Source organism: Melampsora larici-populina, assembly GCF_000204055.1.
Source record: "Melampsora larici-populina 98AG31 unplaced genomic scaffold MELLAscaffold_51, whole genome shotgun sequence".
Classification (NCBI taxonomy): Eukaryota; Fungi; Basidiomycota; class Pucciniomycetes; order Pucciniales; family Melampsoraceae; genus Melampsora; species Melampsora laricis-populina.
Window position 1 is genome coordinate 429175 of NW_006768815.1, and position 16346 is coordinate 445520.

General features: G+C 37.7%; 4 protein-coding genes across 4 annotated transcripts; 2 read left to right on the plus strand and 2 right to left on the minus strand.

The window, feature by feature from the left end:
* Positions 1–404: 404 nt before the first annotated feature.
* Positions 405–2120, minus strand: MELLADRAFT_67260 (uncharacterized protein; the record flags this gene model as incomplete). Its single annotated transcript, XM_007415507.1, has 1 exon — positions 405–2120. The coding sequence occupies one exon, from the start codon at positions 2118–2120 to the stop codon at positions 405–407; it is 1716 nt and encodes a 571-aa protein (XP_007415569.1).
* Positions 2121–5007: 2887 nt separating this feature from the next.
* Positions 5008–5664, plus strand: MELLADRAFT_92673 (uncharacterized protein; the record flags this gene model as incomplete). Its single annotated transcript, XM_007415452.1, has 4 exons — positions 5008–5086; positions 5182–5216; positions 5307–5413; positions 5490–5664. The coding sequence occupies 4 exons, from the start codon at positions 5008–5010 to the stop codon at positions 5662–5664; spliced, it is 396 nt and encodes a 131-aa protein (XP_007415514.1).
* A 1199-nt stretch (positions 5665–6863) lies between these two features.
* Positions 6864–9804, plus strand: MELLADRAFT_50186 (uncharacterized protein; the record flags this gene model as incomplete). Its single annotated transcript, XM_007415453.1, has 13 exons — positions 6864–7036; positions 7113–7299; positions 7374–7858; positions 7956–7997; positions 8074–8178; positions 8247–8404; positions 8480–8547; positions 8604–8710; positions 8783–8931; positions 9003–9385; positions 9441–9478; positions 9563–9585; positions 9685–9804. Coding segments are annotated over 13 exons (2038 nt in total), but the record flags the coding sequence as incomplete, so codon positions are not given.
* A 5059-nt stretch (positions 9805–14863) lies between these two features.
* MELLADRAFT_73059 (uncharacterized protein) lies at positions 14864–15614 on the minus strand (the record flags this gene model as incomplete). The annotated part of the gene is made up of 2 exons (XM_007415506.1): positions 14864–15508; positions 15573–15614. One exon carries the CDS (start codon positions 15299–15301, stop codon positions 15095–15097), a length of 207 nt encoding a protein of 68 aa, XP_007415568.1.
* Positions 15615–16346: the final 732 nt, after the last annotated feature.

Sequence of the window (16346 nt, forward strand, 5' to 3'; positions counted from 1 at the left end):
ATTGACTCTTCTTGATAAAAACTGATTCTTGGGATCAGGATTCAATTGAGAAATCTGCAGCCTTAATAACATATGTAGCTACTCATGATCAGCATGGCTCAGGACATAATAAGACCATTGGGACACAATCTTTAATTAGTATTGTAGCAGTCATAAGTCAAGATACCTACGTAGCTAAACTCAGTGCAATGGTTTTTATTGTTTTGTTGATTTCTTACTAGTTTCCATCAAGTGTAAAACTGGTAATTAGTGGTACATATGTAGGAAAATGGAGCTGTTAAAAGAATCAACATATGGGTCATTGAAAAACCCACTGCATTCAATGCTTCCTGTGACATTGTATTAAGAAAATCTCACATATGTCTTCATTTTGTGGAAGCCCATTTGATAATACAAAAAAACTATCAAGATTTCTCCCTTTTCAAACAAGAAAGAAACTTATGGTATACATCTTGATTTGGTTGAGATGGTACAAAGTCCATGTTATCATGAACCCAACTATCTCTCCTTTGAATTATAGTCTCATACCAAAGCTCAATTACATACCACACAGGATCCATAGGGAAGTTTTTCTTTACCCTGGACTGACAGAAATAATGTAATGTGTCTTTAGCATCATACCAGCCAACCTCATGTGCTAACTTCTCCTCTTTGGGCAGGATAATTGATGATGTGTCTTCACAAAAACATTTTCTCCATCGAGAAAAATAATCTTGAAGGATATCCCAGCCAGTCTTAAGTAAGATTTGCATCACTTGGTTTGTTAGCTGATTGTGGTGCAAGACAACCAGTACACCCACAAAGGCTGGAACCATGAAAGATTTAACTGCTTTGATTACATTTTGGATCTTCATCAAGTCAAGGATCAGATCTGTATTCAATGTACCATTTATTGAATGGATGCATTCTATCCAGCTTTGTTCCATATCTTTTTCAAGACAATCAAAGAATATTTGAATGCTTTCCAAGATGTCCTTGTGCTTTTTCAACACAGACATGCCAATCACTGCCACATAATTTGCAGGCCGTTTACCTTTGAATTCTTTTAATTTAGCCACCTCCAGCTCTGAAAGATGTGGGATCATTGAGATTGAGAATTCAAAGGTTGGGAATGAGGGCTTATCTTTCACTTTACTAATCTCAGATGTCAAGACCTTCTTCCCTCTGAGTTCTCCTTCAGATAAAATTGCAGAAAGAAATGAATGTGTTGAGAATTCAATCTTGCAATGAGGTGGCTCAAAGATATAATATTTTGTCCAATTTGAAATCAATGCTCCTATATAGCTTGGTTGAACAGGGGAGTATTGATCACGGTCCAAGATGTACTCTGGTAAATTTGAAGGGCTTGACAAGTTGTCTGGATCATTGTTTAATTGTAATGAAAGTGTACTGATTTTGTTTTGACTAGGATAAAACACTTGATTCAAATAATCTTGAAGGTAAACCCATCCATCAGAAACTAGGTCTTTCATTGAGACATCTTTTTGACTTCTCTGACAGATTAAACTCAGGCCCCCAAAGAAAGCAATAACAACATCTTTCTTGACCCTATTGATTGCAAACTTGACTTGATATGGGGTACAGGGGGTGATTGATGAAGACCAAAGTATTGAGTAGAATTTGTTGTCTAGCTTATCAAAGAAAACATCTATCTGTCTTGACACCTCAGGATTGTGCCATAATGCTAGCATTCCTTTTGATTTGAGTAAATTAGCTAGACTTCTGGATTGAAAGTGGGAATAGTGAAAATTAAATTGATTCTCTACTCCCTCAATCTTTGGCACATTTTCTGGAACTTGAAACTTTGATTTTGCATTCATTTTTTTCTTAGATATATGTACCCCATGTTGAACTCCAAGAAGCTTTGCCTTGTGTTTTTGTTTTTTGATGTTGTGAGAGTTTTGAATGATTCTGGGATCAGAACTTTCTGCCAAAAAATCAAACTGGTTTCCCTTCAAATATGCCACATTTGAATCCTCATTAACCATAGTGTGTTGAGATTCTAGGACTGGAAATTTTGTGGAGATTGTCATGACTGCCTTACTGAGCAATACTAGGAAAACACATTTTCCAATATTTTTCTTGATTACCAGAGTTTTGTTTAGATTGATTTCAGCCATGATGTTGCTGTTGATCCGTTGATTTAGAAGAGAATCCAGAATTTAGTATTTTTAGAGTGTATCAGCCTTTTAAGAATAAATTGACTTACAAATCAAAAGATTTGTTCCTTGCTTTCTGGGCAGTGTTGTTTGTGGTCTTCAGAAATAGATCTTTTTATATTGTTTGTTCCTTGAAGTTAGCGGTAGCTATGTGCCTGATACACTGCCAGCATTAAAGAGGTTCCCAGATGGGAATATGGGTCCTAGTGATCAGATTCCCATTCTGCTACTGTTACACAGTTCCATGAATATTGCCTGAGTAGCCATTGTGATATATGTAGTCAATATTTTGAAATGTGTGTCTCAATCTGAACAAAGTTACAGCATGTATTACACATGATTTCCTTATCTAGATGAGCAGATAACTGAGCGGACCTGTATGTAGCTGATAGCTAAGGATTTACTCAGATGTTTGCACATATGTAGTGTATGCTTTATGGCTCAGATGATTTGTTCCTTGCTTTCTGGGCAGTGTTGTTTGTGGTCTTCAGAAATAGATCTTTTTATATTGTTTGTTCCTTGAAGTTAGCGGTAGCTATGTGCCTGATAGATGTTGGATGGTGCTAGGTGAAAAGATTGTTAAAAATTTCCAAGTACTAGCTTGTGATGTATCCCTTCAAACTCCAAGAAAGATGAGGGAACAACTTTTCTGTGTGGCAAATGAAGAATCATGAGACCAATGCCACATCACTACCAACCAGGCAATAGAAAAAAATATCTCTGCAAGTCTGACCAATTAGTCTGACAAACCTCTTGAGATGATAAAAAGTATGACCAGGTAGTCAGACAAACCTCAGGAGGTGATTAAATGGAATGCTATTCCAAATCATTGCACCAAACTTTATTAGAATAAAGAGTGTCATTTTTTTAGGGGATTTTGCTTTGCTACAGACTTTCACGTATGTAAAGAACAAATTGGATAAACAGACTAAATTTACGGCAATGATTAATAATAGAAAAATTTACAAGAATCTTGAGTTCTGTTTTGAGTGGGCTCAATGTTATGCAGCTCCCTTATGCAGAAAGGTCACAAACACTGACCTGTCTCAGGATGATCTCTGACTTTCAAGGGTTGAATTTGTGAGCATGTCTCAAATTGCTACAGTGTTTGCAGAAATGTATAGATCAGACAATATAGCTAAGCTCACCTAATGAATGATGGTGTTTGCTATTCAACCCTTCTGATGATAGCAATTAAGGTACTCAAAGTAAGCATATACATGTATATGGTTCTTCATATATAGTTTTTTTGTGTTTTTGAAACCATCTCGAACCTGCAAAAAGTTTTGTTTTGGTACAAGTTTAGACTTTTGCCAACACCAGATTCAATGTGGTGTTCTGATCAAGATACATACAACCACTATGACCAACTAATTGTCACCACTGACAAACCAAGCCATTAACCCAACTTATTATCCAAACAATACCACAGAAACTCCCTTCAATAACCTGAATACAAGTGATTTGGTGTGGAGTGTACCTCATTGTCTAACCAGTGTGGCCGCAGGCCAAATTCTAAGTATAGAGTTGAAGTTTGCTCTTGACATCCGCGCCTGCTGGAATTAGTTGCACAGGCTCAGAAACATATGTGAATATGAGATATCTGATAGAACTTACATGTCGGGGAGAATTTTGACCAGTCCCATTGAAAACTTTTCAAAAGTTTAGCTCTTGGAAGGTTCAAGTGACTTGTGGATGCTTGGTTCAACATATCAGAGGTAACGGCAAATGGCTTGCTGAGACTTCATGAAAGCGTCAAAGTTGCTGCTGGCTTTGCCAAAATTGTTGAATGCATGAACAAGGGAGAGGGAAGATGAAGACTTCTTTGGAGTTGTCCAATAGCATCAGAGCAGCAATTGGTTATCAATTTAAAGTGAAGACAGGCGTATAAATTACATAGGAGGGGGGTTGAGCGGTTGAAAGGAGGCCATATAAGACACGGGCACTCACTCGGTCTCGAGCAATCTCAAGGAAGATTTCTTGCTGTTGGCCAACACGTGAAACTTCAGAAATTACAAGCAGCATTTTGATGTAGAGACGTATTTCAGGTGTTTTTTAGCTTGACCCCCCCCCTCATCCAGGATGAATGAAAATCGAATGTGGGAAGAGGGGAGCAATTATCTGTCATCCTCAGCAATTCATAGAGGGTTTTGCTGATGGTCACTGTCTGGTAGTTTGTAAGCGACTGTCTGATCAGGCTGGGCTCGAGCAAGTTTGCCGAAGATCGATAGGCAACTCTTCTGACTGAGCTCAATCAATGACAAATATCCACTCCAGCTCCAAGAGTCCAGTAAGATCAGCAAAAGTGACTTCGTTAGAGTTTTCTGTCACCTGGACTTCTCATTCATGTTGCACAGCTTGGCAGTGTAGTCTTCACCCAAAAAATCCCTCAAATCTTTTCACAAAGATCAAGACCACCTTCATCTTCACTATACTCATCTTATTGGTTCTCTCTTCTTATGATGATGGATTTCGATTGTAAATATTCATCTGTTTGACTTGGAAAGACTGTTTACCAAGTGTTGAGAAGACCCAAGCACGACCATGATCTCTGATAGCCAAGTTCACAGCTTTGCACAACTCTCATCGAGAGACCGAAAGTATTTCGTATGATCTTAATAAGCTACATCATATGGCCAACTGACCAGCCTGTGTAAGTCAAGATCAAATCACCATGATCTTGGCAGCCTTTTCGCTATTCCGTGTCGAACGAGATCCAATCTTACTCACCTTTTGTTATAAATGTGACCATCGTCCTGCTTTATCGCACTTTCCTTTTCACTTCATCATTTAACTTGACATTGATAATATTATTACTTTTAATATCTTCACTTTATATACTTTCATCATGAGTCTTACTTCTTTTTTCATCCTCGCGCTCGCTATCTCTGGTGCTGTTTCTCAAGCTGTGATGGTCAACACCCCTAGTAAGTCCTATTTACCTCGCCTTTGTCGCCCTCAACTCTTCTTCAATTACTCTCACTGTCTTCCAAATCTAATCAGCATGAATTGATCGCTTCAGCCTCCGTGGTACAATGTTTACCTGTTCAGCTCAGTGTAAGTGGCTCTTCATTCAAGACAATACTTCACTATTAGCTCGTTATAGGCTTTGAATACGCTGTCCATCTAACTGTTTGCCTATCACAGTGGTCTGGTGGTCAACCTCCTTACTTTATATCTCTCATTCCTGGTGGTCAAACGACTGCCATTCCTCTTGAAGACCTTGGTCAACAAACGGGTACCAGCTTCACTTGGTCAGTGGACCTTCTATTCGCATCCATATCTTTGGGACCCACATTGATCAAACTCTTTGCACATTGACATATTCAGGAAAGTCGATCTACCTGCAAAAACAGCAGTTAATCTTCAAATCCGTGATAGTGTTGGTGTCTTGAATTACTCTGATCAGTTCACGATCCAGGACCCTCCTGCTGGCACTACCTGCGACACGACCGGTAATGGCACCACTACTGCTCCTACTCCTATGACAACCGGAACTGTCTAAGGTTCGTGAGTATCTTTTGACCAAACACGCAAACGTTTCCCTCTATTGCCTTTTCTTATCTTTTGATTCTATTACAGTGTCCAATAATGATTTGAAGGGAACCCAGCAATAATCATAAGTGATAGTGGATTTATATACAATCCTCTTGAATTCACAACAAACGTTGTTCTTGTATTTTCTACTCTTTTCAGTTGTCTTTTGACTACATGCAGTGTATCTACATCACTAACGTATATATATCATTAAATTAATAATCGTCATCTACTCTTTTGAGAACCCAAAGCATTTTGAAAACATATTGAAAAACGCGAATTTGAGAGAGAAGAATCAACTGGAAAATGATAATAATCAAAGGAATGAACAGAACGAGATCTGATGAGCTATTCGGTGAAGTAAAAAAATCACATGCGTTTGCAAGTTCCTTTTGCTCTCTTTTGCTCAAAGATATCTTATCTTTAAACCTCATTCACATATTTTTTTAACAGCGATTGGTGATCAGATTAAATTAAGTCGATGATCATCAAGACGTTTTTTTTACTGACACCATTCTTTATGTGGACCTGTTCTTTACCTTTCAAATAGGTTTCAAAACCTTTCCTTCATTCAAATCCTATAAATCAATTAGCGATCATTTCTTTGGAGAGGTTTGGTCTCGATTCATTATGGTTATTTAGAACATTCTGATTTGATTTGCAAATATTTTGATCAATTGGATAAGACTGATTTCTTGGTTTTTTTCCTACGCTCAGGTGGTGATGCATCGCAATTCCAATTCTTTCTTGTTTGTTTTTTATGTGGTGATTCAATTTCCAGATGGTTGACTGTTGTATGCCTGTATTACAATCCACTTTAGATAGTTTTTCTGCTTATCTTTCATTTTATCTTGCCCGAGGAGTCTCAAGAATCCGGATATCTGCACTTGATGATTTTTTTGTGGATTGTTATGTGAGGTATTCACATTCCGAGTGCTGTGATATACACGTTGGGTTTTTTGGGTTTGTCATCTCTGGTGTGGATGCGTGAAACGCATTGGAAGTGGCTGAGCAGAATAGAGAGCAAGTGATGACCTACTATCGACTGTCACGATTCAGATTCTGAATTTCCCTGTCCAAGACTCAAGTTGATGAGATGATTAGGTCTAGTTGAATTTGAATGCTGATGAAACAGAAATAATTTGAATCTTGATAGAGAATGAGAAAGATGATAAGAAGTAACTTGAGATTCAAGATCAGCAATACTATCAAATCATATCAACTTCATCATCATCGCTTCTCAACTGTTGCTCAACTATCAATACCACCAACATCGACTTCAACACCATCACTCTCTGAATATCCACCTGAACTCATTCGTTCGTTTTGTATCATTGCACGTAAGTTACATGATCACAAAGACATTCTAACGTTCTTAAGAGATAACTTTACTGATAGACTCTTCATTCTAACCAGATATCGATCATGGCAAATCAACACTTTCGGATCGTTTACTTGAGCTCACAGAAACAATACCAAAACTGACTCCTATCGCCCACCAAGTTTCTAATCCATCTGAACCACCACTTCGGAATCGACAAGTACTTGATAAACTAGTGGTCGAACGTGAACGAGGTATCACCGTCAAAGCGGTCTCAGTCAGGTTCGCATCGAATTTGATTCCATCGAATGATAGACTTTAGAAATTTATAGACTTCTTTTAATTTGGGTTCAAAGCATGTTTTATTCACCACCGGATCAACCCAAGAAAAAGTACCTTCTCAACTTGATCGATACACCAGGTCATGTAGACTTCAGTACCGAAGTTTTAAGATCTTTAACGGTAGCAGATGCAGCGATCTTATTAGTCGATTCAACCCAAGGCATCCAATCCCAAACTCTCTCAGTCTTATCATCAGCATTACGTCGAGAATTACCTATCATTCCAGTGTTGAACAAAATCGATTTACCTGCTTCTGAACCTGATAGGATAGGAAACGAATTAGCCAAACTTACGGGTGTTAAAGAAGATCAAGTCTTGAGGATTAGTGCAAAGACTGGGATAGGAGTTGAAAGGTTATTGGAAAGATTGATTAAGGAGGTTCCGATACCTAAAGGTCAAAGTGATCAACCTTTGAGAGCCTTTGTCTTTGATTCTTGGTTTGATCACTTTCATGGTGTTGTCTCATTGGTTAAATTGGCAGATGGAGTTTTGAAAAAAGGTGAGTTGATTACACCTTCCTTCACGATCATTGATTTTATAAACTTCAAGATCTTCTCATCTATCAAAGTGTCAATATTCATTTATTTTTGTTGTAGGGGATAAGATACAATCTTACAAAACGGGAAAGATTTTTCAAGGTCAGAGAAGTAAAATTGTATCTCTCCAATGAACCTTTATTTTAATACTGTCTTTTTCACATATACAAAACCAAAGTGGCGGATTGTGGAATAATGTATCCAGAACAAGTTTCGATTCCAACCGGACTTCATGTAGGACAATGTGGATGGGTAACATGTGGTATGAAAGACCCTTCTCAAGGTTTGTTAAAAAAAATTCTTTTCACATTTTTTTCCAACACCAAGTTTTTGATCAGTGAGGTAAGATAGCGATTTTGGGCGACACATTCTATGATCCAAAGACTCCAAGTGAAGATTTCGAACCAGTGGAAAGATCGATTGAAGGAAGACAATCGATGGTTTTTGCTTCCCTTTTTCCGGTTGATTCCGTGGCTGGTTTAGATAAATTAACTGAAGCGATTGATCAGGTTGGTTTCTTTCTTCCTGCTCTCTCTTCCATGAAACACATGCGAGTAGGTCTTGATTAGAGGTTGAGTTGGTAGTTGATTTTGAATGATCGCAGTGTTTCGGTACAGAAAGAAGCTAGTGTGGCTTTAGGTCAAGGATTTCGGTACGTATTTTAGTTTATACCTTGCCTTAGGGAATGAAATCTTATTCTATACGGAGTAGGTTGGGATTCTTGGGTACGCTACATATGGATGTGTTCAAACAGCGACTCAGTGATGAATACGGAACCGAAGTGATTGTTACTAGACCATTTGTACCACTTAAATGTCAGTTGTCTTTCAAACTATCTTGAAATTTTGTGTGAAGATACTGATTTTTCAAACTTGAGGATTTTTTAGTAATAGCGGATGGAAAAGAAAAAATGATTAACAATCCGATTGAATTTCCAACGGTGGGAATGAAAAAAGTTCAAGTCTTAGAAAGGATTGTCGAGGCTTCAATTGTTGTTCCTGATCGGTATACTGGGCCCGTCATCGAACTTTGTGCAGTCAGTTTTCAATTACCTTGATATTGACTATCCGAGCTCTAGATCTCATTATATGATTTATGTGTTTGTAGACTCATCGAGGAGAACAGAGCTCACTTGAATACCTCCCAGCTTCTGCCACTTCACCAGACTCAAGCCAACTAATCAAACTAGTCTATCAAATCCCATTATCTGAAATCGTCACAACATTTCATTCATCATTGAATTCCATCACGGCAGGTTATGCAAGCTTTGATTACAAACCTAAAGATTTCAAACCTGCTGAATTGGTTAGGTTAGATATCATTGTCAATGGCAGTGATCCTGTGGATGCATTTGCTACGGTTGTACATAGGGATAAAGCATTGAGAGAAGGTAAAGCTGTTTTGGGTCGCTTGAAGGGTGTGATGAGACGTCAGGTTTTCGAAGTTGTGCTTCAGGCTACTGTTGGAAATAAAGTGATTGCTAGTGAAAGGTAAGGATTCTTTTAAATCTCAAGAGTTCTCTTTGTTGAATTTTGATTTTTTTAGATTATCTGCTGTACGGAAGGATGTTACTGCTGGATTGTGTAAGTGTTGTTTCTCCGAAAGATGAATCACAAGAGAGGTTTAAATTGACTGTGTTTATCACCCATGATGATTTGTTCAAATAGATGGAGGTCATTATGAACGTAAAGTAAATATCTTATACTTGTTGATCATTAGCTCAATTCGACTGAATTGCACAATCATACATTTTCTCTAATGTGTTTTAATTTCAATCCTCTCTGTTTAGATGAAACATTTAAATAAACAAAAAGAAGGTAAAAAAAGATTAAAGATGATGAGTATTGGAAATGTTGAATTACCTCAAGAAGCATTTTCTGCAGTACGTAGGAAATTCTTTGATTCTTGATCAATTCTTTCTTTTACATTGATAGATTTTTGGGGTTTTGTGAATTTCGTTTAGGTCTTGAGTGTGGATGGAAAAACTGTACCTGTTAAAAGAAATCGAAAATAAAAGTATATTTGATGTTTATATTTAAGTGGTAGGTAGGTTTGATTTTGAATGATTTCTTAGTTCATTATTTTGGATTGAAAGATAAGTTTGTAGGATGTAAGATGTCTTATGATAAGATTTACTTTGATTGTTTACTTTGAGGGTTTTTTCATAAGCATAGAGAAAGTGACATGTTACAGAACATTGAGAATCTACACTTGCTCAAGGTTTATATCTGCCTATTCATCTAGATATGTGATGGCTTTTTCTCAATGGCAAAGATTTCGGGGGTAAAAATGGATAGGGCCATCCTACACACAAATATTGAGAGAATGACCCTAGCTGGCAGGTCAAAGCACCCACATAGTACATACATACCAAGAGAAGAAATTCCACTTAAAGGGTCATAACATGCCGCCATTGCAATTGCTGTTCTGTGCAGATAAGGTCTAGATTGATTCTTGAATTAGTATCTAAAAGAGCCTTGACCAAATCACCAGCCACTGTTGAGATAAAGGCCTCCTATTTTTCAAATAAGATAGAATCTGATGGATCAAATCTCTGTTTGGTGGTGATGGTTCAAAATCCAAGGTTTTGACCCCTGGTGACACTGTTTGGAATTATAGTCTCATACCAAAGCTTATAAAGAAACCATACAGTGACTGCATTTGATCCCTTCACAATTTTGCTCATAGTGATTGATGTTGTTTCTTCAAAGAAATCTGTCATCCAAGATAAGCATTAAGGGTATGCCAGCAAGTTTCTATTAAGCTTTCAATGACTTGACAGCCTGGTTTTGATGTAAGACAAGTGTCATACCCATAAATACTGGTATCATGGAATCTTTGCAACTGACAAGATCACATTCTGTAGTATGATTAAGTCAATCATCATCAATGTGGAGTTATCTATTTTCAATTTGCCACCAATAGCATGTATGCCTTCTAGTAAGTAAGCTTTTTTTCATGTCTTTTGCAAGGCTTCCAAAAAATGCCTATGTTATTCCAACACAGATTCATCAAATCAATTCTTGAAAGGTATAGTGTAAGGGATCTACCATCAGGCTCTGTAGTATTTTGAATCATTGAACATGAACAGTGAGAACTTATTGTTGAGGTCTGAAAGAAATGAATGGTGCTAAAAATTCATTCTTGAATTGAGGAGTTTGAAACATATGTCCTCTTACCAAATTTTTGATTCAAATGGAGCAGTGCTGGTCAAGCTTCAAAATGTACTTCATTAAATCACATGATGGCAAGAGGTCACCCAAGAAGCTCATGTGGTCAAAAGAGGTCACCCAAGAAGATCATGCAGTCAAAAGAGGTCACTCAAGAAGCTCGTATGTGCAGCAGTCTCTGGTATACTAGCTGTGAACATTCATCTGGTTTATCGTGACTAAGATCAAACACTCTTTTCAGGTAAATTTGGAGATACACCCATCCAATGTGAAATGAATCTTTAATGAGGAGCTCTTGCAGACTGTCTTGATACATCATGCTTAAGTTTAACCCCCCAAAATAAGCAATTACAAATCTCTTCTCCCTTTTTGCTTTTAAATTAAGTAAACTAGAGCTAGCCCTCTGAAATGAGACTGCAAATAGGAAAAAGATCTTTCTGTTGATTTTCTTTTTTAGAAATTTTTTGAACCTTGAGAATTAGATTCTGGTAAGTAGCCATGTGCACAGGTCTCAAATCAAACAAGTTCTTCTTTCTGTTTTAATTTTCTGGTCCTATGAAAAATGTAGAACTTCTTAAGACCCAATATAAATGCTGGAAAATCTAGCTGATCACCCTTGCAAGATCTGGTCATGTTGAAACCTCATGACTTCCACTGGTGTTGGACTTTAAATCAAGAAATTCTGTGGATTCTGAAATTGTAACTCTTCTTCTTTTTGGGATCAAAGACTCTAACAATTCCTGAATGCTTATGTGTAAGTATAGTGTGCATTTCTTCAGATACGGTGTTCCAAAGTGACATCTTATCATATTATAGAGGGTTAGTGAAAGATTTTAGTACTTCAATATTTGTATCTTGCGTCAAAAAACTCCCAATGTATTTCAAGCAAATAGATAAATCAAGAGCATCTTCATGTTTTTTTTGGGAATGAGGTTACTTTTAGGATACTGTTTACACAAAGAATTCTTAGTAATCAATACCATATTCAAGGTATCCTTGAAGACGATTTTTTATACCAAGATTAGTAAGTATGAGTGCCTATACCAAAAGTATCAAGATACATGAAACTCTTGTTTTTCTTGTTGATAAAAGTCTACTTTTTTCTCAAATTTGAAAATCCTTTTCTAGAAAGTTTGCTAGATATTGGAAATTGGCAAAATCAAGACTCATTCTATGATTGTCTCTTATCAACTTCAAGCCATCAAACTTTTCTTGCAGGGAGTTTTTCTTGTTGTGCAAGGATCATGACACTAACATCAGTTTGAATTTAGATAATGGTGACACACATCTTTTAAACATAACAGTGATGTGCTCAAAAGCCTGGTGCAAAAAGTGAGTAGAAAAGATCTTTTAAAGCAAATGAACAAAAAAGGCATGATGAAGAAGTACAATGAATACAGTTGATTCCATCACCGCACCACCAGAGGCCCAAATGGCAAAGGGATAAACATCTGTGTCGGACTTCCTTATGGAATCCACACAGGAAGGGCACGGGGCCACAGCTCCATCTGTGAAAGTTGTATCTGGCTATCCCAAAGTGGTATGCCAGAGGCTTTTGGTTGGTGAGGCAACCCAAAATTGAACAATGAGTCCAACATATGGTTGGAGCTGGCTATGTGCCACCCTATTTTTTTTAGTGTCATAAACTTGACTTAGAAAAATTGGGAAATTTGATACTGATTGAACGGGGCTGAATTGCTTACAAGTTATTTAAACTGCGCTTGAATGATTACTTTTCAGACCTTGCCCAGTCCCTATTATCAATGGAATGGGTCTTGTCTTGGGGCAGCAAGATGCAAGTGTGGCTACCAAAACGGGCCTGTGCCCGGAATGTATTTCCCCCATCTTTGCAACCAGTAAATAGGGAGAGAAATAGCAAAAAAGAGACGACACGTGTCGTGAGGGCAGATAACTATTTCTACATTTTGTTGTTGGAGGGAGCAGGAGGGCAGGTAAATGGAAAATTTTCAAACGAAATAATCTGTAGACTCGTGCCTTGAATGAACTACAGTATTAGAGTGTATAAAGGCTTTGATGAAAACCTCAACTAATCTGTATTAGGGGTTGGGCAGAGCGCTGCAATAATTCAATTCAACTGTAGTTTAATCTTACTTGCACTCGAGTAAGCCACTGTTGAATCCTGTTGGAAACAATATCAAATATCATTATTTTTTTGGTCCACTTTATTGCAGTAAAAAGAATAGGGTGGCTGATGAAGAAGTACAATGAAGACAGTTGACAAAAGTGAAATAGTAGAGACATAGGGCACATTCACTTGAGGGGATTCTGACCAGAAATCACATTCTGTGAATTTTTTGATGCAAAAATGAAACATGCTCCACCAAGTAGACACTTTTAGGGTGTGTTCACTCAAGCAATTTCTGTTCAGAAATGAAATTGCATTCTACAACATTTAAGATGCTGCTTTGGTAGAGTATAGTTCATTTTTGCATTTTAAAATTTACAGAATGTAATTTCTGTTCAGAAATTGTTTAAGTGAACACGCCCTACAGCCATTCCGATATTTGTTGTCACTCACATTTTTGAAAAGAAAAAGTTTATGAGCTTGAAACCTAAGTTTTAACCAGTTAAAACCTGAAAAATGCTGTATCTCCTTGAATTACAGCCAAATTCAAAGTTTCATCGAGTAAAAACTTAGAGCGCGTTTGTTTAGCCCAGTTTCCTAGAATTTGGTTTCTAGGAGACATCTTTTCTACATGTAGAGAAGTGATTTTCGTGAAAAAAAACGAAATCTCACTTTTTGAAAGAAAGAGACAAGAAAGCTTGTGAAAAGCGTTTGTCTTGGCAACCATCAAGCAACAAAACATCAGAAAGTACATGATCAGTGGTGGTACAGACAACCACCACCAATCATGTCCAATTCATCTGATTCAAACTCGACCACCTCCTCATCTTCTTTTAGAAGAAGCAAGCTTCTTAAGCTCGTTATCCAAGCTGGTACAGACTTCCTAAAGACTCTAACAAGGCCCAAGATCCCGTGTCGAACATCAAAACTGCGAGGAAACAAATATACAAAAGAGGTCATGGAAGGAAGCGACGTACGGTTTTTGGAAGTCTGCCGGATGGATAAGCTTGCCTTCAAGGGCTTAATGAAAGCCCTTGAAGGCAAGCTTACTTTGTTGTTCCAAAAGGTATGTTTGTTATCATGTCCTTTTGATTATCTTGGTCTTAGCTGATCTTTGTCATATTTCAGATCACTTTTACGTTGCCGATGCTGGCTATGCAAATGTTCCAGGGTTCCTCACCCCTTATCAATCAGTTCAATACCATTTGAAAGAGTGGCGCCATTCAGGTCTTACACCACAGAATCCAAAGGAGTTGTACAACCACCGACATTCCTCACTTCGAATTGTCATTGAGCGGATCTTTGGAATCATGAAGATGCGCTTTCCGATCTTGGCAGTCATGCCATCCTTTCCGTACAAGACTCAAGTTAAGATTGTTATTGCATGCTGCGTACTTCACAATATAATCCAAATTGAATCCGGAGAAGACGAGTTTTATGAGGAATACACTTTAAAAGAGCGATTGGAAGCAAGGCTCACAGGTGATAATGATGACCCAGACTGGGCTCACCCCACCGCTCAGGAACACGCTCAAGCAAGCACTATGAGGGATTACATTGCCAAGATGATGTTTGATGATTATATTCACGCTCCTGCTGCTTGTAGACACGTTTGAGGTCTTTAACCTTTCCTTTGAAATCTCGGACATTATTTTATTTGTTCTCACTCTCGAATCACACTTGCAGTTGTTTTTAATTGGCACATGTTATTTGCATTTTCATTTTTACTTTCTCAATCATTTTTACGAGTAATTGTTGTTATAAAAAAATTATATGATAATAATAAGATGATTAGGATCATGTTAAGCTATTGTTGTACAATCGATTTTGGAGTGCTAAGATACAAATGATAATATGAGAATACATATATCTGAATACATATATCTAAATTATAATGATCTTTCTTTTAAAGAACAAACAAAGAGAATCATTTGAATGATTCCCTATTCATACTCTGCTGATACTCCTGCTTCCTCTTTCAACCAATTCCAGTGATTATCCTTGTGCATATGGAAGAAGAAAGAGGCTGTATCATCCTCTTTTAATTTGTTTGCTACTTGGTTGATGTGAGCTGGTTTCAGTTCGTTGCGGAATTCAGCGTTGAATATTGCCATCGCTTCTTTACGTTTTGGATGTTGTTCTAATTTCATCTTTGCTATCGTGATTCTATCGCTTTCAGCTTGATCTTCTAATTCCACTGCTCGATCAATTGACTGGGCTACGAGCTTTGGGCCGGTCGTGCGAGATTGTTTGGTTGGGGGTTGTGAGTTGACAGGACTCCTCTTGCTGCGGACAAACCTCAGCTCAGGAGTATCATCTTCATCTTCTTCAAGTTCACGCCTAGTTAATTTCTTATTCTAATCATGAGCCAATAATAAAATCAGTCAATGTCATCCCACTGATGTTGAATGATGTACATACCTTTCCTTTTTTATTCTTGGGAGGAGGGCTCGGACTAGGACTAGCAGGCTGTGAGTCACTTTCATTCTTACTACCCTTCTTGTAATCACTACCATCCTTGTTGTCCTTGTCTTCGCTATCCACTGGTGGATCCGTAGCCATCCTTCTGATTGACTCAGATTCGGATTGAATAGAAGCTGGATTGAAAAAATAATGAAAATGAGAGAAAAAACAACAAAGGGAAAGAAAAGTAAAAGATTGGAAAATCTTACAATTGTCTCCATCTGGTTCCTCGTCATCATCATCAGCTCCCGGCTTATCCTGGATTGATTTTCGTTTCTTGCTCTGAGTTCCAAGTCCACTGTCACCGTTAGCTCGTAAATGCTTTTCAGGCATTATTTGGGAGACAGCTTGATACGCAGGAAACCCGTTATTCTTGATAGGGATTGCATCCTTGTTTCCAGCCTAGATGTATAAGAAGGATAGTTTGAAAAATAAAAGAAGCATAAGAACCTCAGTGAATTATATGATGAAATCGAGATTGTACTGACCACCTTAATCCAAGCATCCCACCATTCTTTATCGGCATGCACTGTACCCGATGTATATCAACCCCAGGAGCTCCAGAGGACACCATAATCTTATCGAATGCTTTGTAAGTGGTCTTGAGCTGGTTTTGTAAGGTATGAGAATGATGATCAGCCGAGATGAAGTGAAGATGGAACAGAGGAAAGAAAAAGAATGAAAGACTGACCTTTTGAATATGATTCTTTAATCTGTTCAAAGGTTCTTTGG